General features: G+C 42.9%; 1 protein-coding gene and 1 long non-coding RNA gene across 2 annotated transcripts in view; one reads left to right on the forward strand and one right to left on the reverse strand.

Annotated features, from left to right (window-relative positions):
- The window catches only part of LOC308323011, a 411264-nt gene that overhangs the window by 295579 nt on the left and 88301 nt on the right, over positions 1-27384 (reverse strand). The window lies entirely within an intron of this gene.
- Positions 4585-26050, forward strand: prpf19 (pre-mRNA processing factor 19). The gene is made up of 16 exons (XM_080774311.1): positions 4585-4783; positions 6854-7003; positions 8005-8081; positions 8288-8429; positions 10514-10587; positions 10751-10816; positions 10949-10990; positions 11613-11687; positions 11902-11977; positions 13630-13739; positions 16444-16599; positions 18524-18593; positions 19094-19267; positions 23059-23141; positions 24128-24233; positions 24417-26050. Exons 1-16 carry the CDS (start codon positions 4765-4767, stop codon positions 24512-24514), a joined length of 1518 nt encoding a protein of 505 aa, XP_080630437.1. The 5' UTR covers positions 4585-4764; the 3' UTR covers positions 24515-26050.

Below are 27384 nucleotides of genomic sequence, written 5' to 3' on the forward strand. Positions count from 1 at the left end.
AAAGAGGCCTGGAAGGAAACAAACACTTTAAACAGATCAGTTCCGTCTCTAACAGTTCCTACTCCGCTGTGTGCTCCTGTCTGTCTGAGGAGGTTTACGGTACAACAGCGACGCCCTGTGGGTGCATGTGCTCATTACATCACTATGCAATGCACCATAGCTCTCCTCCCTCCCCTCACCTATCTGCTCTCCTCTCTCCCTCCCTCCCCTCACCTATCTGCTCTCCTCTCTTTCTCCCTCCCCTCTCCTATCTGCTCTCCTCTCTCCCTCCCTCCCCTCACCTATCTGCTCTCCTCTCTTTCTCCCTCCCCTCACCTATCTGCTCTCCTCTCTTTCTCCCTCCCCTCACCTATTTGCTCTCCTCTCTTTATCCCTCCCCTCTCCTATTTGCTCTCCTCTCTTTCTCCCTCCCCTCTCCTATCTGCTCTCCTCTCTTTCTCCCTCCCCTCACCTATTTGCTCTCCTCTCTTTATCCCTCCCCTCTCCTATTTGCTCTCCTCTCTTTATCCCTCCCCTCTCCTATTTGCTCTCCTCTCTTTATCCCTCCCCTCTCCTATCTGCTCTCCTCTCTTTCTCCCTCCCCTCTCCTATCTGCTCTCCTCTCTTTATCCCTCCCCTCTCCTATCTGCTCTCCTCTCTTTCTCCCTCCCCTCACCTATCTGCTCTCCTCTCTTTCTCCCTCCCCTCACCTATCTGCTCTCCTCTCTCCCTCCCTCCCCTCACCTATCTGCTCTCCTCTCTTTCTCCCTCCCCTCACCTATCTGCTTAAGAAATATTCCATAGCTCTAATGCCCTCTGATCCATAGCTCTAATGCTACTGAACCATAGCTCTAATGCCCTCTGGTCCATAGCTCTAATGCCCTCTGGTCCATAGCTCTGGTGCCCTCTGGTCCATAGCCTTAGTGCCCTTAATGCAACGGCAATAAGACTAAAGCTATGGACCAGATAGATAGAGCCGTTACTGTAGACTAGATAATATCTAGATATGGAAAGGAGCTATCTGAAAATGTTTGATGTACAGTATAGAGCGTCGCAGTCCCTCCCCCTTTCAGAACGACGAGTGGCCCAGGAAATGAATCCCAATGCATTTTTCCTCATAAGCATTTCAAAACGTATTTATTTAAAGACCTTTTAAGTGTCGTACGAAGCCAACTCTTGTCGTGACAAATCATGACAACACACACAATTTTTCGGGCCAAACAAAGAATTAGAAAGTAGAAAAAAACGGCAGGTTTTTGTTGTTTTTCCTTCTTTGTAATTATTTGTTTGGTCCAAAATATTGTGTGTGTTGTCATGATTCGTCACGACAAGAGTTGGCTTCGTACGACGCTTAAAATGTCTTTAATCAGACCAGTGTGTGTCCAGTGGAAACCTCGTATGATTATGAATCTGATCTCAGGTCAGAATGGAAAACTGTCTAATGCATAGTAGTAGTACACGTTACATCACATTACTCAACCAGGGGTCCCCGAGGAAGTTCCAGGTGGTCCGGGGACCCCCTGGACACCCAAATGGACCCATAGAAATTAGAATTAAATTAACATTGATTTTACAATATAAATTGGGGGTCTCAGAGATAGAAATGCCATTAAATGGGGGTCCGGTAGAACTAATGCATGTCAAACTGGGGGTCCTTGAAATTCAACAGGTTGAGAATCACTGCTAGAGCTGTAAAAAAAACCTTCTCTCATGGGGGTCCCTGGGGGGGGGGGGGGTCCCTGGCATAGCTTTTCAAATGGGGGTCCGTCCGCGGGGCTAGTGTCATTTTGGGGGTCCTTGACATGAAAAGGTTTGGGTATTGGGTAACACTGCTTTAAGGCACTTTATTATTTAATCATTGGTATTGGCAGACATTAGACCTATAGCAGTGGTCCGGGGACCCCCAGTTGTCCTTGAGGGGGTTCCAGGTGGTCCGGGGACCACCTGGGTCCTTGAGGTTCCAGGTGGTTTTGGGTCTGAGAGGCTAAATGTCATTAAATGGTGGTCCGTGGCTCAAATGCAGAATAAATAAATAAATAATGGACCTTGATTAATTGATGAGAAAAAGGGTTGAAAGCCACTGCATTTACATTCCAGTACGGTACATTAACGCCGCTCTGCGGGTGCATGTGGTCATTACACCACCGCGCATTTCAGTACATCATATTAAATTACAGTACGGTACATTATTAGAGCATTTAATGCGTTTAATTTAATTAAATGTTTATTTGTTAAACTAAATGATAGAACATTATTTAAAACAATTGTCGATTTAAATACACAAAGTTTATAAAAACGCACGACTTGGTTTTTACATCATTTGAGAATCCGGCTAACAAGCGAAAATAGCAGATCTACAAGACTACGAGGCGTCGCCGATGAGACTCGTTGTGAGGTTGTAGGTCTGTTGTTTTGAGCAGAAAGACCGCTTCCGTGTTTCTCTTACAGGCGGAAGTGCTCTTATTGTTATAACCGTGTCACTTAACGGACCAACTGGTTATATTTTGAAGAGCAGGCGGAAGTTCTCTTATCGTTATAACCGTGTCACTTAACGAACCGACTGGTTTTAATTTGAAGAGCAGGCGGAAGTGCTCTTATCGTTATAACCGTGTCACTTATCGGACCAACTGGTTTTAATTTGAAGAGCAGGCGGAAGTGCTCCTATTGTTATAACCGTGTCACTTAACGGATCAGCTGGTTTTAATCTGAAGAGCAGGCGGAAGTGCTCTTATGGTTATAACCGTGTCACTTAACGGACCGACTGGTTTTATTTTTTTAGAGCGGACGGTTCTCTTTAGAGCGGACGGTGTTTTAACAGCGCTAATGAATCAAACACATGTGTCATGATGTTTTAGAACGTCTTTAAAACCCATAAACATTTAATATCGTTACTATTATTGTTATTAATGTCGTATCAAATGAAATAATTATGTTTTAGAACGTCTTTAAAACCCATAAACATTTAATATCGTTACTATTATTGTTATTTTTATATTTTTCATGGCGCTCCATTCATTTAGAAATGTATATTCTGCAATTCTCCATTAACACCACAGGATGGCAGCAAAGCCTAGATTTGGCTTCTTTTTTGCAAATGGGTCCTCATATTCATTATATTTCACAGTATGTAGAATGGGTACATTTCATTATATTTCAGTCAATACACAAACTTCTGCTTTGATGACGACACCATGATAAAACACTAAGACTTGTTTCCATCAGGGTCCTCCATTTCAATTCATCATTCAGAACATTTAAATACGTACAAATATAGACTTATATGAGGAAACAAAACAAAAAATCTGCATAGCCACAGGTTTTAGGTTGCCTGGCAACACGGGCTAGGCAGGCTGGACCTAGCCTGGTTAAGGACCCTCCAGGCTATGGGGTGTACACTACAGTACCCTCTGTATGTATTAAATAAAGAAGACTAAAATGAATGATTACATTGAATCAGCTTCAAAATAAACCGTAAATATGTAGACAGTATACGGAGTATAAATGTAAAGCCAACAGCTCGTGCAGGTGAGTCTATATAAACTGTTATTTTATTAGTTGTTGGTTTATTTTATCTCTTACTGATGATCAGTCATGGATGGACCTCTGCCTGATATGTGTCTTCCACCATTTATAAACGTTATAAAGATGTATAAACCTTTATAAATGTTATCTAAAGCTCTCTGCTCAGAGCACTGGATGGTAGGATCCTCCTCGACTTGGTAGAAGAACCGAATCTTCACTGTTGTTACAGAAAAACACTTTTTAATCACATCCCTGGACGTTTTCACTGGTCGTTTCACCATGCCTTCAACTATCGCCCGGCAGGTGTACTGCACTCTGATTACATTATAACTCTATGAGTGGAAACGTCCAGGGATGTGATTCAAAAGTGTTTTTCTGTAACAACAGTGAAGATTCGTTTATTCTACCAACCCAAGGAGGATCCTACCATCCGTGGCTCTGAGCATAGAGCTTTAAATAACATTTATAAAGGTTTATAAAGCTTTATAAAGGTTATAAATGGAGGTAGACACACAGCAGGCTGAGCCATCCAAGTCATATTGAACCATCATCATGGCTATCCCAGTCTATCAGGAGGAAACTAGTGTTGCCAAGTCTGCCTATTATAAGCGAATTGTTCTAATGTAAAGTCACTTTTAAATATTGTTAGTTTAGTACACGTTCCCCCCCAACCCAGTGAACTCTCTGCTGCCCTATCTGGCGGAGTCAGGTTAGTTTTTGGGGTCTTGTTTCTAAAGTGTAGTTGTTTATTTGGTCTTGTTTTAAAAGTGTAGTTGTTTAGTTGTTATTATAATATTTGGTCTGAGCCTTTTTCAGCCCCCAACATAATGACATTTGAACTGGGGACCCCCAACATAATGATATTTGAACTAGGGATCCCCAACATAATGATATTTGAACTGTGGACCCCCAACATAATGATATTTGAACTGTGGACCCCCAACATAATGATATTTGAACTGTGGACCCCCAACATACCCGTAATAATATTTCAACGTGTTTTCTTGGACCTGTTCCGCTTGTTTCTCTCACACAAACCCAAACCTGGTTTCCCCGGAGGAGGAAGCGTCCCAGCATGCAGTTCGGTTTGTAGCGGCAACGACAGGACGGCGCAGCGCGTGGACTTTATTTAACTAACGACTGAATTAAACCTTAACGAAAATAAATAAAAAGACACAACCAGCCTTTATTTGCGTTAATTAACCTCATTAACAGAGCCGTTAATAAGGAAAACGTCACCGCGGAGAGAAAAACAACAACATCATGTCTCTGGTTTGTGCCAGTAAGTAGAAACTAGCCTGATGTGGCTAACGCTGTTAGCATCCATTCATCTTGCATAATGTATTTTAATTAATCCATTCGTGTGTATGTGGTGATGAATTAGTGTTTGTGTTAATTAACAGACATCACCCTGTTAGCATGCTGTGGCTAACGCTGTTAGCATCCATGCTGTGTGTTCATTTTACACAATGAGGTTGATTCATATTATTGTTTGTGTTCAAACACGACTCTTTATGTGGGGTCCGGGGACCCCCAGGGGTCCTTGAGGGAGTTCCAGGGGGTCCGTGGACCCCCAGGGGTCCCTGAGGGGGCTCCAGGTGGTCCGGGGACACCCAGGGGTCCTTGAGGGAGTTCCAGGGTGTCCGTGGACCCCCAGGGGTCCGTTTCAGGGGGTCCGGGGACCTCCAGGGGTCCTTGATGGAGTTCCAGGGGGTCCCCAGCTAAATGACAGTTTGGAACCAAATGGACCCTTGCAGGCCTGTAACTCTGAGAGTGTAACACATGTACATTTGTACACTCTCAGAGTTAAATTAACATTGATTTTACTACAATATAAATTGTGGGTCCCAGAGATAGAAATGCCATTAAATGGGGGTCCGGTAGAACTAATGCATGTCAAACTGGGGGTCCTTGACACTAAATGGGTTGAGAATCACTGCTTCTCTTATAGGGGTCCCTGGCATAGCTTTTTTTAAATTCCACTGGATAATTAGTGTAATTTTGGGGGTCCTTGACATGAAAAGGCTTTAAGGCACTTTATTAATTATTTAACCCATTTTGGGCAGGAACCCCTTTTGGTGTTTTGAACATTATGTTATAATTTAGCTGTTGAAAAATAGCACATCTACAAGCTCATAGCGCGCCACCGACTGGCACGCTACGAGCTTGTAGGTCTGCTATTTTATTTTTATCGTGAAAATGTGGCGCAAATCCTGACAGAAAGCTATCAGGATTTAGAAGACATTCTATAAATTTCGACGTCAGGCCTTAAGCATTTGTATTTGGCAGACCTATAGCTAGCCCCTTTCGGAACCCTCGTTAAGCTTTTCTGAAGTTCGGACACGCCCGCCCCAGGGTCCCTGAGCGCTTATTCCTCTCTCCATGGGAGGAAGATGTGCATGCCCTCCGTTCACGCCGCGCGGCGCTCCGCTTGAGTGTCGGTGAGATGTTTCAAAGATGCATAAAGCGGCGATAGGAGACAACGGAAACGTGGGAGAAATATATTTTTTTGAAGTTTTGGCCGCTCTGAAATTCTCTCTTCCTCACTTTTTTATTTATTTTATTTTTTAAATAAGATCTTTTTTGCGGCTTACGCCTTTTATTGGTTTTTGAAGGGACAGACAGTAGGCTGACAGGAAACGGGAGAGAGATGGGGGTAAAGGCCGTGTCGGGCTCGGGAGTCGAACCCGCGACCACACTGCGACTGGATTACCAGTCGGGCGGGACATGGGAAGAGAGGAAGAGAGAATTTCAGAACAGCCAATACTTTAAAAAATAAATAAAAACTTAACGGCATCGGCGCTTAATGCCACTTCATACACGTTGCGGCGGTCTCGACTCCTATCGCCGCTTTATGCATCTTTGAAACATCTCACCAACACTCAAGCGGAGCGCCGCAAGGCGTGAACGGAGGGTATGACATCGGCCTCCCATGGAGAGTGGAATAAGCACTCGGGGACCCTGGGGGGGTAGGCGTGTCCGAACTTCAGAAAAGCTTAACCGAGGGTCATAGACGTCATGACAAATGTGATGGGGTCAGCACATTTGGGCACATTTGGGCAATGAAGTGGCTGGCATTACTGGCAATATGTGCCCTATTGATTCTCAAAGTCTCACGTATAAATAAATATGATATTTTGTGTTGTGTGTGTGTGTGTGTGTGTGTGTGTGTGCCTGCATGTGAGTGATGCTATTCTCTTTAGTCTTTCTGTTGATTGACAGATTAATTACTGTCTCTGTGTTACCGTAATTACAGTCTCTAACGAGGTATTACTTGTTAATCACCAGTCTCTAACGAGGTATTAATTGTTAATCACCAGTCTCTAACGAGGTATTAATTGTTAATCAACAGTCTCTAACGAGGTCCCGGAGCATCCCTGCGTCTCTCCGGTCTCCAACCAGGTGTTTGAACGACGACTGATAGAGAAATACATCGTAGAGAATGGAACCGACCCCATGAACGGACAGCCTCTCTCTGAGGAGCAGCTCATTGATATTAAAGGTTCTTATTACTAATTATTACTATTACTATTATTACAATTACTATTACTATTACTATTACTACTACTATTACTATTACTATTACTACTACTATTACTAACTAGTACTACTATTATTACTATTACTACTATTACTATTACTACTACTACTAGTACTATTATTACTACTACTACTACTACTACTAACTAGTACTATTATTATTACTATTCCATTCATGACGGGAACCCCTTTTGGTGTATTAAGCTTTAATGTTATACTTTAGCTATTGAAAAATAGCAGATCTACAAGCTCGTAGTGCGGCACTTGGCACTTGGTGCCGCACTACGATCTCGTAGATCTGCTATGGCCAGCCGGGGCGCCTGATGGAGGGGAAAGGAACTGGTCTCTATACTGCCTCCCCCTGGCCAGCCGGGGCGCCTGATGGAGGGGAAAGGAACTGGTCTCTATACTGCCTCCCCCTGGCCAGCCGGGGCGCCTGATGGAGGGGAAAGGAACTGGTCTCTATACTGCCTCCCCCTGGCCAGCCGGGGCGCCTGATGGAGGGGAAAGGAACTGGTTGGAATAACTGGTTGGTGTTCCTTCCACGCGCTACGTCCAACCGGTGAAACCCCCCCCCCCCCCCCCCTGTCAGGTGAAAAGAAGCAATTTGGACTCCTCATGCACTGAAGGAAGCATGAGGTCAGTCCGTTGCTCTCCCCAGGTTGGCAGAGGGAGAGTAGAGCCCAGGATTACATTAGATAATAAATGAATTGATTAGTTAATTAGATGATTAACACTGTGTGAAAAAAAAATGGGTTGCAAAATCGTGGGATGAAAAAAAAAAGAAAAAAAAATAAACAATGGTAACTACATTGTCTCCAATGAGTCGGTCGGTATGAGCCAATCAGAGCCAAGGCTCATTGTTGTGTTTCCTGTATTCCTCAGTCTTTCATCCAATCACATTTTACTTCCAGTATTCCTCAGTGTCCCATCCAATCATATTGTACTTCCTGTATTCCTCAGTCTCTCATCCAATCAGACCCAAGGCTCCATCGGCCACCAGTATCCCTGCTATACTCAAGTCCCTCCAAGATGAGTGGGTGAGTCTTTTATTGTGAAGGAAGTATTTTATTATGAAGGATTCACGGTGAGTGGGTGAGTCTTTTATTGTGATGCTCCACAGCTTCACGCTGCGCCAGCAGTATATTATACTGTATATAATGTAATATTAATGTTTATTATACTGTATATAATGTAATATTAATGTTTATTATACTGTATATAATGTAATATTAATGTTTTCCAGGACGCGGTGATGCTCCACAGCTTCACGCTGCGCCAGCAGCTCCAGACGACTCGTCAGGAGTTATCTCACGCTCTTTACCAACACGACGCAGCCTGCAGGGTCATCGCTAGACTCACCAAGGAGGTGGCTGCTGCCAGAGAGGGTAAGACCACTAGGGGGAGCTAGTAGAGGGATGCCCACCTGCCCCTGGTAGCTTAATAAAACACTAAGGCCCAATCCCAATTCGTTTTTTAACCCTACCCCTCAGCCCTTGCCCCTTCCCCTTGTCCCTACATAATGAGTGTCAAGGGGTAGGGAGATAAATCATCCCCCTAGGAATTGGAACGTCCCTAAATATTGAACGTCCCTTGTAGATATTGATATACAACCTGTTCTCAGAAAATAGCTGATCTGCAAGCTCACTACAGGCCAGTGGTCCCCAAACTTTGATGGCATTTCTGTCTCTAGGACCCCCAATTTATATTGTAATATCAATGTCAATTAACTCTGAGTGTACAAACTATCATTTAGCCCATAACCCACTTTGGAAACTGCTTTCCATTTGATTTAAGCTGTAGAGATGGAACGTAAATATAACATTGCTGTGGTTATGATGAAATAAATATATTGTAATTTTGTCTCATGTTGGAGCCCACCATGCAGAATGTAATTCAGCTAGATATAGCTCATTCTGACACCTGCTCAACAGTTGTACCTGATTCATTGATTATTGTATTAACAGTTTGTAATAGCATGGGTACAGATATAGGGTTAGAAAAAGGAAAAACAACTTACAGTATAGAAAGAAGGGGCTGTGGTCACTGGTCATTGTTTTTAATATCATTATAAGAACAGAGTAACTTTCTATCAATGAAAATGCCATCGTGATTCATCTCCATCCAATGTACAGTCTGCACAGCAGCTTGCAATCTGTTCCATAGCTGGTTTGCCTGGGGGAAAAAACAACAAGCATTGCTAATTAGTTATGTAGGTTTTGCAACTTGTGGGGATTAGCTTAACATTGGTCATGATAAAAACCATAGCTATCACTGCAGCGAGTAGCCAACGTTATGCAGCGTCAGCGTTATGTAGGTACAGTAGGCTATTTCACGGCTTTTAAGAGCTCCAAACGTTGACATATCGTGATCTGGGGGGTCGGACTGATGCCTGCTAATAAGCTAGCTTGCATCCGAGTTGTATCACCGGCGCACCGGCGAGAAATAAAAAAGAATAAAGCGCCGATGCAGCGCCAAATTAATGGGTAACGTTGTATGAATGCAACGCCGTATCATATCGTTAGTTCACGTGAGGTAACGTTAACCTTTGCTAGAGATTGCGATATTTTTGGCGATGCAGATTGTTAATACATTCAAATAATATTGGTTATTATAATATTTTTCCATAATAAAGGACATAAAAGGCTTCTTACCTCGTCCGCCTTTCAGCCCTCAGTGATGTTGCTCCGTTTTAAGTCCCGTCGAGACATCCCTTCAAACGAAGGGGATTCTACCCCTCGCCCTTGGCCCTACCCCTCCATCCAAAGACAATTGAGAAAACCCTTCCCCCTCACGTGAACGCGCATAAGCAAGGGCTAAGGGCTAAGGGCCAGGATGAAGGGAGGAATTGGGATTGAGCCCAAGGGTTTCCCACCTGCCCCTAGCAGCTAAATAAAACACTAAGGGTTGCCCACCTGCCCCTGGCAGCTAAATAAAACACTAAGGGTTGCCCACCTGCCCCTGGCAGCTAAATAAAACACTAAGGGTCGCTCACCTGCCCCTGGCAGCTAAATAAAACACTAAGGGTCGCTCACCTGCCCCTGGTAGCTAAATGAATGATGTGATTCTTGATGACTATTTCTATGTATGTGATGTATCGCCATATGTTGATCTGGTCTTTGGATTCAGAGTGTCTGATAAATGGGTTAGGGTTAGGGTTAGGGTTAGGGTTAGGGTTAGTATCTATGTATGTGATGTATCACCATATGTTGATCTGGTCTTTGGATTCAGAGTGTCTGATAAATGGGTTAGGGTTAGGGTTAGGGTTAGGGTTAGGGTTAGGGTTAGTATCTATGTATGTGATGTATCGCCATATGTTGATCTGGTCTATGTATGTGATGATGTATGTGGTCTATGTATGTGATGTATCACCATATGTTGGTCTGGTCTTTGGATTCAGAGGGTCTGATAAATGCCCACATTGTAAGTTGTATTTCTACAGTTCTATTATATATGTGTTCTATTTCTACAGCTCTTGCTACTCTGAAGCCTCAAGCAGGATTGGTTGCACCGCAGGCTGTTCCCGCCTCCCAGCCCGCTGCAGTGGTGAGTTCACCTGTCAATCACGCATAAAGCCCGCCTCCCAGCCCGTTCCGTTAGACCTCGCGTCTGAAAATGCATTTATATTTGACTCATGATCAGAGCTTCCGTTGCTCCAGACTGTACGACGGAAGCATTTATATTTTACCTGTCACCTATTCTCCACCAGGGGGCCGGAGGAGAACCCATGGAGGTCAGTGAGCAGGTTGGAATGACCCCGGAGATCGTTCAGAAGGTACGTTTATTTATTATGATCATGTAACAGTTTTTAACTTCTTAATTAACTTGTTCTAATGATCATGTCATGAGTTTTAACTTGTTTCCATGTTGTTCTTAACTAGTTTAATGAGTGTTTCTTCCATTTCAGCTCCAAGACAAAGCTACGGTTCTCACCACAGAGAGAAAGAAGGTAATGTTTATTCAGTTAAATTATTACACGATTAACACTTTATACACTTTATAGCAAAAACAAGGGAACAAATTGTGTGACGGGATGTGAGGTTAGTCTGCAGTTCTCAATGCAATGGAGAGTTGCAGTCAGCTGGGACGTGTGGAGCGTTGTCCAGGGTGTTTTAGAGAAGGGAGAAGAGTCTGGGACGTGTGGAGCGTTGTCCAGGGTGTTTTAGAGAAGGGAGAAGAGTCTGGGACGTGTGGAGCGTTGTCCAGGGTGTTTTAGAGAAGGGAGAAGAGTCTGGGACGTGTGGAGCGTTGTCCAGGGTGTTTTAGAGAAGGGAGAAGAGTCTTGGACGTGTGGAGCGTTGTCCAGGGTGTTTTAGAGAAGGGAGAAGAGTCTGGGACGTGTGGAGCGTTGTCCAGGGTGTTTTAGAGAAGGGAGAAGAGTCTGGGACGTGTGGAGCGTTGTCCAGGGTGTTGTAGAGAAGGGAGAAGAGTTTTGTACTGTGTGGGTGGTAACTGGATGGAGCGTAGAAGGGAGGGATATGTTATTTTCGGTCCCGGCACGTTTTCTAACAAAGTGTGTATTGTGTTATTGTCATCATTATAACAAAGTATGTGTTGTGTTTTTCGTGCAGAGAGGAAAGACTGTCCCAGAGGACCTGGTGCGCTCTGAGGATCTGAGCAAATACCGACAAGTTGCTTCTCATGCTGTAAGTGTTATTATTATTTAAATCAAATCTGTTCTCATGCTCAATTGAAACAATCTTAGAGATTGTTTCAATTACTTTTACGATCAAATAAATTATGAAATAGAATGTTTTCTCCTCTATAATCATGTCTCCACAGTGTCGGTGTACCTGCAATCCTTTAATTAATTCATTAATTAATATAATGTAATTAATTGATGTGTTTCTATGTCCTCAGGGTCTGCACAGTGCCAGCGTTCCTGGAATCCTGTCTCTGGATCTCTGTCCATCAGACACCAACAAAGTTCTGACTGGTAACATTTATATTTTACTCATGATCAAAGCTTCCGTTGCTCCAGACTGTACGACGGAAGCATTTATATTTTACTCATGATCAGAGCTTCCATTGCTCCAGACTGTATGACGGAAGCATTTATATTTTACTCATGATCAGAGCTTCCATTGCTCCAGACTGTATGACGGAAGCATTTATATTTGACTCATAATCAGAGCTTCCGTTGCTCCAGACTGTACGACGGAAGCATTTATATTTGACTCGTGATCAGAGCTTCCGTTGCTCCAGACTGTATGACGGAAGCATTTATTTTGGACTCGTGATCAGAGCTTCCGTTGCTCCAGACTGTATGACGGAAGCATTTATATTTGACTCATAATCAGAGCTTCCGTTGCTCCAGACTGTACGACGGAAGCATTTAATTTTGACTCATAATCAGAGCTTCCGTTGCTCCAGACTGTACGACGGAAGCATTTAATTTTGACTCGTGATCAGAGCTTCCGTTGCTCCAGACTGTATGACGGAAGCATTTATTTTTGACTCGTGATCAGAGCTTCCGTTGCTCCAGACTGTATGACGGAAGCATTTATTTTGGACTCGTGATCAGAGCTTCCGTTGCTCCAGACTGTATGACGGAAGCATTTATATTTGACTCATGATCAGAGCTTCCATTGCTCCAGACTGTACGACGGAAGCATTTATATTTGACTCATGATCAGAGCTTCCGTTGCTCCAGACTGTACGACGGAAGCATTTATATTTGACTCATGATCAGAGCTTCCATTGCTCCAGACTGTATGACGGAAGCATTTATATTTTACTCATGATCAGAGCTTCCTTTGCTCCAGACTGTACGACGGAAGCATTTATATTTTACTCATGATCAGAGCTTCCTTTGCTCCAGACTGTATGACGGAAGCATTTATATTTGACTCGTGATCAGAGCTTCCGTTGCCTTGTTTATGTTGGATTTGCTAAAACATCAATTTTGGAAAAAGAACTAAAAACACACATGATCTGCCCTGCAGTTACCGTGCTGTGATGTTCCTTTTTACTGACACCACAAGTTTATAATAAGAATTTCATTCACAGAATATCAACACAAAGCAAGAGAAAAACATGGTCTGGTGACGCCAGACTAGGTTCTTAAAGCTTAACCCATTTAGACTTCTTCTAAATCCTAAAAGTTTTCAGGTTTCTATGTCGGTGTTACTCAACCTTTTTCATGTCTTGGACCTCCAGAATGATCTGTATTTGGCTGCCGACCCCCATCTGAAAATATGTTGTTCCAATATGTTGCAGCAAAGATATGAGTTAAAAAGTTTCGTTCTGAAAGAATATATATTCAAAGATTCGCGCCACAAATTTCGCGATAAAAAAATAAATAGCAGACATACAAGCTGTGCCGCGCTACGAGCTTGTAGATATGCTTTTTTTTTTCAATAGCTAAAGTATAACATGATGCTTAAAACTCTAAAAGGGGTTCCTGTCCATCGAGTTAAAGCTTATGTAGGACTATTTCTATGCGGTTTGATGTATTATGTGGTGTTCTTGCTTACTGTAAGTTTCTGGATTAAGAGGGTCTGATAAATGACTACATTGTAAACTGTCTTCATGAATGAAAACGGTTCCTGCAGGTTTTATTAAAACAGTTCCGTTGTGTTCCTGCAGGTGGCGCTGATAAGAACGTGGTGGTGTTTGATAAGAGGGAGGAGCAGATTGTTGCCACTCTGAAAGGTCACACTAAGAAGGTCACCTCGGTCATCTACCATCCATCACAGGTATATATATATATTTTTTTTTTAATCAATATCGGATAAAACTTTTAAGATTTTATATTATGCACATGCCATGGTCACATAACCATTATATGTTGAGTGCATGCTTTGATGGTTACAGTTTTATAATCAGTTTTGATGAGTAAACCTTTGTGGAGATCTTCTCAGTTCTCATTGTATGCTAGTTACTGCCATTCAGGATGGAAAATGAAATGCATTTGGATTTGGGGAGAAGTAGTTTCATAAGGGGCTGGTATGAAGTACTTGATATAAAGAGAACATGTTCAGTTCACTAGTCTACACTCTACTCTACACCTGCCTTCATTTCATCTGATTGTCTGTCTGGCAGGCACTTAACAAGCGTTCGTTAACTGTGTCTGTTAGAGAGAGGGGCAGAGAAGAGTGGCTTTGCTCAACTTGATTTATACTTATATTCTCCACTCTGATGAAGGTACATGTTCGATATATCATGCATTTTGGGGATGGCAACACATAATCGGAAAATTGATTAATCGGCAGCATCCCTAATTCAATTCATCCCTTTATTTGCCATTTGTGTATACACAATTACACACATAGGAATTTGTTTTGACATAAGCATGAGTGCATTCAATTATTTTTCCACAAATAGACAGACATGAGACAACACCGTGCAGGGAGATAAATATAAAGTGCAGGGTTATAGTTCATCAAATGATGAGATGATGAGATGTACTTTATTGTCTCACAAGGGGAAATTTGTCTTGGGCAAAAGTGCATTAATAATAATAATAATAAAACTATTTGTATAGCACCTTTCATGACATGAAATGCAGCTCAAAGTGCTTTACAGAAAAATGGAGAATAAAAGAAAAGCAAGGCAACAACATTAAGAACATGCAATACAGTGAGGACATGAATAACAAAAATTAAAAATAAAAGAACCTTAGTACCTTAGAGTATATATATGAATAGAGAAGACACCCGAGTTCTCCTCCCATCCACTTGCATTAAGTTGCTCTAAAGCGCATGAGGCGATTTCACTCCTCCTTCCGTGTAGGAACAGAGTGCATTCTGGGATGGATTTGCCTCAAACACATGAACGCGCTGCCGATGACTATCATTGTGCCGTTTGTGCGCGTTCACGTATGAAACATTCGTTCACGTGTCATGGCCTCAAACACATGAACGTGCGCAATGATAGTCAACGGAGCAGCGCTGGCTCGAGCTGCAATGACAAATTCGGCCACTATGTCCATTTCGCCTCAGGGTTTCCTCCGGGTGCCTTCTCTATTCATATATACTCTAAGATTAGCACATACATCAACGCTTTTTAAAACAGACAGACAATACACAAAGACAATACACAGTAGCAGCAAAGTGCAAGTCACAAGAGAAGTGCAAGTTGCAATAAGAGAAGGTATATAATATAAAAAAGTGTTAGAGTATTCACAGTTTATATACCTATAGTATCACAATCACAGTAAAGTGCAATAAATAACTGAAGGTCAAGAAGTCCCTTCCCCACTAAGAACTATGAACTATGTGGCGGTTGTTTAGTAGAACAATTGAAGTGGGAATAAAATAAAGTTTGAAGCGGTGATTAAAGTCCCGGTGACACTAGGCAGCAGGGGTGGAAGTAGAGAAGCCAGAGTCATTGAGCAGCCTGGAATCTGAGGGGAAAAAAGCTTTGTCTGTGGCGTCAGGGATCCAGACTAACTTTTTCACAGGTAGCACTGGTGCCACCTACCTTTTCATTTGGTAGCGCCACCAGAAATTAGGTAGCACCGTTTTTTTCTTTGTATAGCGTGGTATTAATACATGATCTTATCATGCCCCCACATAGGGCGCCATTTATTAATGTAGTGGTTTCCACCATTAAAGGTTTGAATCATAAAACCCCCTAGCTCTGGTCCATAGCTCTAATGCGTGCATTAGAGCTATGTTACTATCAACTTCCGCCGCTCGCATGAATGCAGACCAGCCTCTACTCTTTAGTGTAAATAAAAAGAACGTTTTTGCTACTCACCAAAACAAAGGCGGGTTGTGTCAATAGAAAGACTACTTTCCTTAGTGGAAGCACTCTGAGCCCCCCACCCCATTAGTTACTCCGCTGCGCCCTCTACTGATATTGAGGCGGGCAGCAAGGCACGGGAGAAACTTTTTCCCATGGTTTCCATGGTTCCCACAGGTCGTATTTCATGTGTTCAGTCGCAAAAACGAGGGCGAGGCTTGATTTCATAGGGCGTGCCAGATAGATTTCAGACGTCACATTTATTAACGTCAGAACGAAATTAAGGAAGGATCAGCTGTTTGCGATCACTTTATAAATGCCGTGGCGACGTGGGTGTACTACGAAACCTGCACTCGAATCTGTGGCAGATTTTACACTCAATTGATAAATGAGGGCCTATGGTCGGGAGTCGGCTGTCTGTGTAGATCATGACTGATCATCATGCAGTTAGATATGCGCGCTGCGCTCCAGTGAAATTGTACAGCTGAGAAAGATTAGTTAATTTGTGTCGGATAAGCTGCGTTCAGACCTGCGTTCGCCTCGGTTCGTCCAGTTTGTACCGCGGCAGGTCGTGCTGCGCCCGTTTGCGCAATTCTCGTCTTTGCATTGACTTTGTATGTAATCGCGCCGCTCTGACCATCCAAGACCATCCATCCTCTGTGTATTTGTACAGTAGTAATCCTGTGTATTTCTGTGTATTTCTGTGTATTCCAGTCCGTGGTGTTCTCGGCCTCTCCTGACTCCACCATCAGGGTGTGGAACGTTGCAGCAGAGAAGTGTGTCCAAGTCATCAGAGCTCACGAGGCTGGAGTCACTGGACTGTCTCTACACGCTACGGGAGACTACCTCCTGTCCTCCTCTGAAGACCAGGTACACACACACACACACACACACACACACACACACACACAAGATGTAGTCTGAAGAGGTGGGTTTCAGACTACGGCGGAAGATTGGGAGTGAGTCTGTAGTTCTGACTGCAATGGGAAGTTCATTCCATAGTTTAGATTGGGAGTGAGTCTGTAGTTCTGACTGCAATGGGAAGTTCATTCCATAGTTTAGATTGTGAGTGAGTCTGTAGTTCTGACTGCAATGGGAAGTTCATTCCATAGTTTAGATTGGGAGTGAGTCTGTAGTTCTGACTGCAATGGGAAGTTCATTCCATAGTTTAGATTGGGAGTGAGTCTGTAGTTCTGACTGCAATGGGAAGTTCATTCCATAGTTTAGATTGGGAGTGAGTCTGTAGTTCTGACTGCAATGGGAAGTTCATTCCATAGGTTGGTGGTCGACGTACAGGTCTAGTGGAATGAACTACAGACTCGTAGTCTGAAAACCCACCTCTTCAGACTCCATCTTAGCCCCTCCCCTAGCCTCAACCACCTTATGTCTTATGCAAAGACTCAACTTGGATATCATTTCATGTAGACAAAGCACTCGATCAGACCTGGGCATTACACGGCCCAAATACAGCTGACTCTGACCGGCCCGTCAAAGGTTACTTGGAAATTAGAAAATAAAACGTACTTTCAAATTTTATTCACGTACACGCGATACTTGACAACCTGTTACCTTCCTTGGCTTCTTCTTCTTTCGTGTATCATCAGATGGCCAACTCAGTGTCATGCAGCCATGCCCTCGTCTCTGGTCCTATAGGTCAAAAAGGTTCTGCTTCTGAGGGTGGGCTGTACAGGGGGCAGTCTGTGATGATGTGTTTCTGAGGGTCGGCTGTACAGGGGGCAGTCTGTCTGTTATGATGTGTTTCTGAGGGTGGGCTGTACAGGGGCCAGTCTGTGATGATGTGTTTCTGAGGGTGGGCTGTACAGGGGCCAGTCTGTGGTGATGTGTTTCTGAGGGTGGGCTGTACAGGGGCCAGTCTGTGGTGATTTGTTTCTGAGGGTGGGCTGTACAGGGGGCAGTCTGTGGTGATGTGTTTCTGAGGGTGGGCTGTACAGGGGGCAGTCTGTCTGTGGTGATGTGTTTCTGAGGGTGGGCTGTACAGGGGCCAGTCTGTGATGATGATGTGTTTCTGAGGGTGGGCTGTACAGGGGCCAGTCTGTGTGTGATGTGTTTCTGAGGGTGGGCTGTACAGGGGGCAGTCTGTGGTGATGTGTTTCTGAGGGTGGGCTGTACAGGGGGCAGTCTGTCTGTGGTGATGTGTTTCTGAGGGTGGGCTGTACAGGGGCCAGTCTGTGGTGATGTGTTTCTGAGGGTGGGCTGTACAGGGGGAAGTCTGTGGTGATGTGCTCGGCAGTCTGTTCAGGCACGCCACACTCGCATGCGGCGCTAGGCCCCACTTCTTCATAGATGACTTGAAGCGTCCCGCGTCACAGCGCAGACGGTTCATAGATGACTTGAAGCGTCCCGCGTCACAGCGCAGGCGGTTCATAGATGACTTGAAGCGTCCCACGCCACAGCGCAGGCGGTTCAGCGAGGACCATAGATAGCGTTTGGCAGGTCTTCTCCTTTAACGCCACCTGCTGGGTCCCGGACCCGGATGTGTCGTTGAATCCGGGAGGGCCCGGCCGTCTCCCACGACTGTTTCCAGGATGCTGACCAGCCAGCGTGGACTCTCAAAATCACAAAAAACACAATATAGAATACTGATATTTATTTACTGAAGACGGGTGATGATAATAACGTACTCTTACATAATGTAAGTCTCTCTCTGGATTAAGAGCGTCTGATAAATGACTGCATTGTAATGTTTGTGTTGAATAGGTTGTTTTAGACTTGGTTTGCGTCAGTGTGGTCACTGTGTGTGTGTGTGTGTGTGTGTGTGTGTGTGTGTTTACAGTACTGGGCGTTCTCTGACATCCAGACCGGTAAAGTTCTGACCAAAGTCACCGATGAGAGTGGAGCCTGTGGTATGTTATTATTATTATCATCTACAGATCTACAAGCTCTCAACGCGTTGTGGACGCGACGCGTTGAGAGCTTGTAGATCTGCCTTTTTTTTTCAACACATGGCCAGCTGTGAGCTGTTCTCATATATATATATATATATATATATATATATATATATATATCTGGGGGAGGCGGGGACAGGAATATTTTGGCCTATAAGTTTAACCCATTCTGACCTGAGATCAGATTAAAAAAATGTCTTCTACGTCAGTCGTTCTTCGATTTTTCAAAAATAGCAGACCTACAGTAACAAGCTCGTAGCGAGCGCTATGAGCTTGTAGATCTGCTTTTTTCAATAGCTAAAGCATGACATGATGCTAAAAGGGGTTCCCGCCCAGAATGGGTTAACCTCAGCTTGTGTCTCAGACCTACCTACAAGCTGCTGGATCAGAACTTCTGTTCATGTGTGGTTATATAATTCTCATTAACATAACCCCGCCTCCTGGCTCCTCCCCTCCAGCCCTGACGTGCGCTCAGTTCCATCCCGACGGGCTGATCTTCGGAACGGGAACGGCCGACTCTCAGATCAAGATCTGGGATCTGAAGGAACGAACCAACGTGGCCAACTTCCCTGGACACTCTGGACCCGTGACCTCTATCGCCTTCTCTGAGAACGGATACTACCTGGCTACAGGTAACCTCTACCCACTGGCCCCTAAACACTACACACTACCCACTGGCCCCTAAACACTACACACTACCCACTAGCCTAAACCCTTTCTCTGAGAACGGATACTACCTGGCTACAGGTAACCTCTACCCACTGGCCCCTAAACACTACACACTACCCACTGGCCCCTAAACACTACACACTACCCACTAGCCTAAACCCTTTCTCTGAGAACGGATACTACCTGGCTACAGGTAACCTCTACGGGGCGGCGGTGGCTCAGGGGTAGAGTGCCTGGATGGGAACCGCAAGGTTGCCAGTTCGAACCCGGGCTCCCCCAGAGTTACTGTCGAAGTGTCCTTGAGCAAGACACTGAACCCCTAATTGCTCCCGATGTGCTAGTTGGTGCCTTGCATGGTTTCCGCTGCCATCGGTGTGTGAATGGGTGAATGTAATGCACAATCTATGTAAAGCGCCTTGGATAAAGGCGCTATATAAATGCACCATTTACCATTTACCATTTACCCACTGGCCCCTAAACACTACACACTACCCACTGGCCCCTAAACACTACACACTACCCACTAGCCTAAACCCTTTCTCTGAGAACGGATACTACCTGGCTACAGGTAACCTCCTCTACCCACTGGCCCCTAAACACTACACACTACCCCCTAGCCCCTAAACACTACACACTACCCACTAGCCCCTAAACACTACACACTAGCCTAAACCCTTTCTCTGAGAACGGATACTACCTGGCTACAGGTAACCTCTACCCACTAGCCCCTAAACACTACCCACTAGCCTAAACTAGTGGTGGGGGAAAAAATCGATTAGTCAATTAATTGCGATGCCATCATGGGCGATAATTCATCGATGCACAAATGTCAAACATCGATTATATAATGTATTTTTTTTTACCGGAGCAAAAGGGCGGAACTAATCTGCGACTGCGCTGCGTCGTCGTACCGGACCGTTTAGAGTGACGCACACAGCGCTCGCACACGCTTTAGCTTTCAACAACCAAAACAGAACGAGTTACCAACGCGGAGGGGAAGAGAAAAAAGATGACAGAAAGGGAACATTTTGTATTGTATGAGGTCGAGGGGACACGAGAACTCGATAAAACTCACACCATCGACCGCCTGTGAAATGTGGCCGAGATGGGACGATGTAGTGTGGCTCCAAAGTGCTAACATGGCCCGGAATCCGTCGCTCCCCACGACCCAATGTGAACGTAAATCCTTTGCAATAAAAGTGCCGATGGACTTCGTAATTCTAGTCGCCTTTTCTGAGTGCATGGGCAGCTGTCCGTGTGTTCGGCATCGGGATGGTTGTCTTGACTGCATCTCTGGATGTCAGTGGGCAATATCTGGTCTTGTACACGTTGTGAGTTGTATGGAGTTCCCGTGTCCCCTCAACATCATAGAATCCAAAATGTTGCCATACACTTGTAAAATACTTTAAACCAAATGCTCCTTAATGTGTGCAAACAAACAGAAAGGTGCAACATAATAGTCTCAATAACTACCCCAAAGCTTCCTTAATGACACTTCAGTAACTGAAAATTAAATCCCTGAATAAGGAAACAAAGAATAGCACCTTTTTTGTCCTAACAAAGAATAAAGGCAATTTGACAGAGTGCTGCTGACCTCAACCGAAATCCTGCCCATGTATTTCTATGTCATTATTAATATATATTTATTGTATGCTTGTACAAACTCATTCTTTTTTTTTAAAGAAAGCTGCTTATTGCTGTTCTGTATTTGGCCACGGACACCCATCTGAAAATATTTTCTTCTATGGACCCCCCCCCAGAAGCAAAGATTTGAGTTAAAAACGTGCACTGTGAAAGAATATATATATTCATAATCATTAGAAAGCACTTTGTTTATTAGTCACACAGTGACTGAGTGATTAACAGTGAGTGATTAGTCATGATTAATCGGGATTAATAGAATCATCGGAAACGATGTGTAATCGCATCGCCAGGTACCTGGCGATATCCGCCACTAGCCTAAACCCTTTCTCTGAACGGATACTACCTGGCTACAGGTAACCTCTAAACCAGGGGTGCCCATTACGTCGATCGCGGTCGACCAGTCGATCGCAATTCGCAAGCTCTGCGCAGGTAGACCGCTTGGCCCTGACATGAAACAAAAACAACAATCCTCGCCTCGGGCAGGCGGCGCGGCGGCGGCTTTAAAACCCCCCACAATGCAGTGCCTTGTTTTCAAGTGTGGGGGGAACGCTCTATGGGGGAACGTCGGGTCTGTTATGTTGTTAAACAAACTAATTAAAAGGATATCTATCCATCATTGTTCATAATTATAGCAAGATTCGCGCGGCAAAGAAGCCTAAAACATATCACTTCCATGCAGAGTGGGAAGAAGATTATTTTTTCACGATGTCACATTCCAAGTCCAACTGCGTTTGCCTTACTCGAGCCCATCGCTACATTCTTGTGCTTCCCATTCAGAAGCTGATGTTGATTCCATTGCCTCGAAAATAGCAACACTTTTTAACATGAACTCTTCTGCGTTGGAGAATGAGATCATGGCACTGCAGGCTGACATACAGTTAAAGTTGCGCGCCCGTGATGGAGAGTTTTGGAACTTACTCATGGAGGAAAAGTATCCAAACATCAGGACTTGTGCAGCCTCGCTCACAGCGTTATTTGGCTCCACATATTTATGTGAATCAGCGTTTTCCCACATGAAGATAATTAAGTCCAAATATCGTTCCACGTTGACGGACGATCATTTGGAGGTCTGTTTAAGACTAGCTGTCAGCAGTGACTTTACGGATTACGCAGCGCTGACGGACTCCATTCAGTGCAAGGCTGCAAGCAGTCATCTGATTAAAGGGATAGTTCAGATTTTTTTTTACTTAAATTGTATGAAATACTTTCCATTAATATAGTGGTTGCAACTGTATTCATTGATTGCCAGAGTCCTGTGGTGGGAGTTCTGCTCTGGTTGAGTTGAGTGGTGCATTATTCCTTCATGTGATTGTGTGTGCTTTTTATGTGTGATACTTTTAATATTTGTAACATTTTATGAGCAATATGTTATTAATTGAAATTGATTGACGTTATTACAAAGAGTAACAAAAAATCTCTTCTTTGCAATGTGGGGTAACTGAAAAGGTGAATTGATTTTGAAACAGTCCTAATGCCTTCATCTTTTTTATTTTGAGTATTTTAAGCAATGGGATAATATTTTTTTGTTTGGTAGATCACCTTGAGCTGGCAATTTTAAAAGTAGACCTGAGGTCAAAAAAGTGTGGGCACCCCTGCTCTAAACCCTAATGGGCACCCCTGCTCTAAACCCTAATGGGCACCCCTTCTCTAAACCCTAATGGGCAGCAGTGGCGCAGGGTTAGAGTGGCCGGATGGGAACCATAAGGTTGCCGGTTCGATCCCTGTGGGTTTCCCCCAGAGTTGGTGTGGAAGTGTCCTTGAGCAAGACTCTGAACCTCTGATTGCTCCTGATGTGCAGGTTGGTGCTTTGCATGGTTTCCACCGCCATCGGTGTGTGAATGTGTGTGTGAATGGGTGAATGTAATGCACCATCTATGTAAAGGTGTGTGAATGTGTGTGTGTGTGTGTGTAATGCACCATCTATGTAAAGGTGTGAATGTGTGTGTGTGTGTGTGTGTGTGTGTGTGTGTGTGTGTGTGTGTGTGAATGGGTGAATGTAATGCACCATCTATGTAAAGCGCCTTGGATAAAGGTGCTATATAAATGTACTATTTTCAATTATTCATGTTCAGGGGCTATTAACAGTATTATTATTATTATTCATGTTCAGGGGCTCAGGACAGCTCTCTGAAGCTATGGGATCTCAGGAAGCTGAAGAATTTCAAGACCATCGCTCTGGATACCAACTACGAGGTAATGTTATTTATATATCTATTATGTTGTCTCAGTAAGACAGCTCTCCCCCTATCCACAAGGAGGAGCAGTGCACCAAAGAATTATGGGAATTGTAGTCCAGGAAGGTAGTGAGACCAGTGTCCATGACATCAGAGACAACAGGCTCACTGCTACAATCTAAAGTATCTAAAACCACATATTACACACATAAATACCCCCAGGAAAGTGATCTAAAGCTTCTAAACGTCATTAACATATATTTTTTTGCAAAAAGGGTGAAGTGTCCCTTTAAGGCCTATTCATAGTCTGGATTTTCGGTGGTGAGGTGACCACCGCTCAGGTGGTGAGCTGACCACCGGAGCTGAAATAACGTTGAGCGGTGGTGAGTAAAAACAGAGAAGGGCTGGAGCGGTGGCGGTGGTTTGCTCTTCACCGCGGCTCGTGACGTCATGTTGTAGTTCGGTAGTCACCTCACCACCGTAAATCCAGACTATGTATGTATGAGCCTTTAGTGGACAGTTCTTAGCATCCATAAAGACACATACTTTAGAGCAGGGTGGCGCCGATATATTTCCACACTCACTCCAGAGGGGCCACATTGCATATTACTGTCGTAGCAAAATAATGCAACGCGTTTTGAGCTTGTAGATCAGCTATTTTTGCTATTTTTGAATTGAAAACTGAATAATTCTTTGCTATTGTTTTATTGGAATCCTGAAAAGTAACCTTTTTTTATTGAATTTCAAATGCATTTAGTTATAGTTATGTTAACTTTATGAACTGTTAACATATACATTGGACACAAAATGACAATAACATTTTAATACTAGTCATGAAGTAATTAAAGCGGGTTTGGAAACAGCTGCAATCAACACTATATCAGTATTCTGATATAAACATGCAGGCCCCATTAACCCATTTAGGCCGGAGGCCCATTATAAAAACTATAAATATTTTTTTTTTATATAATAATATGAATTCTATTTGTGTGTTTGTGTTTTCAGGTTAAATCCCTGGTGTTCGATCAGAGCGGGACGTACCTGGCCGTGGGAGGCTCAGACATCAGAGTCTACATCTGTAAACAATGGTCTGAAGTTCTCAACTTCTCTGGTGAGAAAAACAACTTCCACTTTTCATATTATAGACGTCTTTCTTTCACTGAAATTATCCACTATTGTGTAATTCTCCCCAAGTTTCCTATCTTACATTTACATTTGTGTGAGGGGAAAAAAACTGAGATATACTTACGTACGCGCGCGTGTGTGTGTGTGTGTGTGTGTGTGTGTGGTATAGAACACTCGGGCGTGGTGACCGGCGTGGCGTTCGGAGAGAACGCTCAGTTCCTCGCCTCGGCTGGGATGGACCGAAGCCTGAAGTTCTACAGCTTGTAGATCTGATCTACAACACGTGTGGACGGACCGAAGCCTACAGCAGATCTGCAAGCCCTCCTGACGTTAGAGCAACAAGTCCTACAGCTTGTGGGGAGTTTAACCGTTTAATCTACAACACCTTGCGTGTAGATATGATCTCAAAGCCCTCCTCAAGTCCTACAAGTTGTAGGAGTTTAATATCAGATCTACAAGTCCTTGTGAAGTTGTTTTCTTGTAGACGATAGAAAATTAAAAAAAAAAATAAACAACTTAAACGTGACGAGACGCGCTCTTTGATCCTGGAAACAGAAATATTCCAAATTATTTTTCAAAAGAAGAAAAGAAAAGAGCTTTGCTTGTATAGTTTCTTATTCCTAATGTGTCGGGGGGGGGGGGGGTTATAATCTAAATATAAGTTCTTTGCTGTCGGGTGGAAACTGGCCTGTTTAACCCATTCTGACCTGAGATCAGATTCTAAAAATGTTCTTCTACATCCTGACAGTTTTCTGAAAAAGCTGTGTTTCTATGTCAGTCGTTCTTCGATTTTTCAAAAATAGCAGACCTACAAGCTCGTAGCGCGCCACTCGGTGCCACGCTATGAGCTTGTAGATCTGCTATTTTTCAATAGCTAAAGCATAACATAATGCTAACACCAGGATGGGTAACCAGGCCTGGTTAACCAACATATGTTGCTTTTCAGGACATGTAAGAAAAGAAAAAGATAAGTTAAATGTAGTTATTATTTAGTGGGCAGATGAATCATCCTCTCTGTGAATCATCAGATCTCCAACTCAACGTCAACATCTTGTTCTTACTGTTGTTCTTATTGGTTCAATAGTTAATAAAATCTCTACACAGACAAAAAGAGATCTATATGCGTGTGAGCTTGTAGATCTAGTGCTACTTTCCTGTGAAGTTGGGTTAGGGTTAGTGACACTGTTTGCATGACGATGTTGGGCATTGATTTAGGTATAACGGGAAAAAACATTTCATTGATTTAGGTATAACAGGAAAAAAACATAATTTCATTGATTTAGGTATAACAGGAAAAAAACATAATTTCATTGATTTAGGTACAACGGGAAAAAAACATAATTTCATTGATTTAGGAATAACAATAAAAAATTGTATTGATTTAGGAATAACGAAATAAAACCTAATTTAGAGCTCTGTTTTCTGCCTGACAGCAACTCTCTCTGTGTTTGTTACTGTACAATGACTGGGTTTCTCTTTGCTGTGTGTGTGTGTGTGTGTGTGTGTGTGTCTGTTCATCCTAATCTGTAATGTTACTACTCTTAATCTCCATGGAAACAAGACATTTATGTTGTAGTTTAAAACGTATTATTATCTGTAGTGAATAAATATGAGCAGTTTATCTGTACTTTCATCCTCCTGATGTGAAATCACGGCCTTCTCGTCCCTTTCACCTTCATTTACTGGTTTGTCTTTTTATTGTATATTTCTCTTATAATTTCCTTTGTTCTTTGAGTTTTTTTGTTTTTTTTTTTGCTTCCCTGTTCTTTTGAAATCAATAAAACGATCAGTTTTTCTAAAGCCGTTGGACTCTCGGCCTCAACCTGCTCACTGAAAGAGTAATAACGTTTATATTGTTACGTTACGACCTAACAACTGACAGTATATGATGAAACAGTGTACAGTTGTAGTTACAGTATTGTGTAAACTGTACAGTTGTAGGTACAGTATTGTGTAAACTGTACAGTTGGAGGGTGCACAGACCTATACATATTGATAACCTGAACAGATATAGTGGACACCTGATATGTTTTATTTTAATTTCATTTAAAAAGCTACAAAACCTTAAAACCAGTTTTGGGGAAACCAATTGTTAAAAAATAACATCACAGTTTACAGTTATGTCGCATGTAGCCTACTGCCTACTTAGTATTCTGTTATATTAGCAGTAAAAGACTTGTGGGTTAAGTATTTTATAATATAATTAAGTTTAATTTTATTTTTCCATCAGCTCATAGCAGATCTACAAGCCCACAACGCGTCGCTGATGTAGATCTGGTGGATCAGCTCAGTGTAATGTAATATGTGTTGGTTTTTATTAGTTATCGTTATTTTATAATATTTTTAATAACGCATGTTTTTATTCTTGTAGTGAATGGTTCGTGATTCTTTAACACAAACTGTTCATTCATTTAAACTAAGAACACTTTCATTACAACTAAATGAAATGCAGGACGTTTTAAATCATCTAATTTAAAACTGCTATTATTTTGTTCTGCAAATCAAATGAAATCACTGTAGTCCTATGCTGATGCGCTATATGCAACTGTCCCTATCACCACCAGATGGCAGCAAAGCCTACATTTAGCCTATCATTTCACATTGAGCTGTAAATGTGATATAACACTATCCTAGTGTTTTGGTCACAGTGGAATGTTTTAGTACTATTTATTTTAATAGTAATCTGTGTGTTATTATTATAACACCATGCTAGAGTGTTGGTCACAGTGGAATGTTTTAGTAATTAGTATTCTGTGTTATTAGTAGGTGAGTAGGTTTAGTATTTAGTATTTATTTCAATAGTATTCTGTGTGTTAAAGTTAAGATTGAAATGTACTATATTGAATATAACAGTGGAATGTTTTATTTTATAGTTAACTTACGGTAAGTGAAATTAATTCATAAGAAGTTAAAAGAACTGGAATGTTTTAGTCTCAACACTTTAGAATTTACTATTTATTTTAATAGTATACTGTGTAATATTATAATTACTATACTGTTAATGTTTAGTATTTAGTATTATGTTTAGTAGTAGCACGTGAGCTCACAGTGGAAAAGGTTTATTTTTATTGTGAAGTTATAATTTTATTTCTTTTCGCTCCTGGACCCCCGGCAGCGGAAACGGAAACGGCGTGCAC

The sequence above is a fragment of the Protomyctophum bolini genome (genome assembly GCF_963924005.1).
Source record: "Protomyctophum bolini genome assembly, chromosome: 10".
Taxonomy (NCBI): domain Eukaryota; kingdom Metazoa; phylum Chordata; class Actinopteri; order Myctophiformes; family Myctophidae; genus Protomyctophum; species Protomyctophum bolini.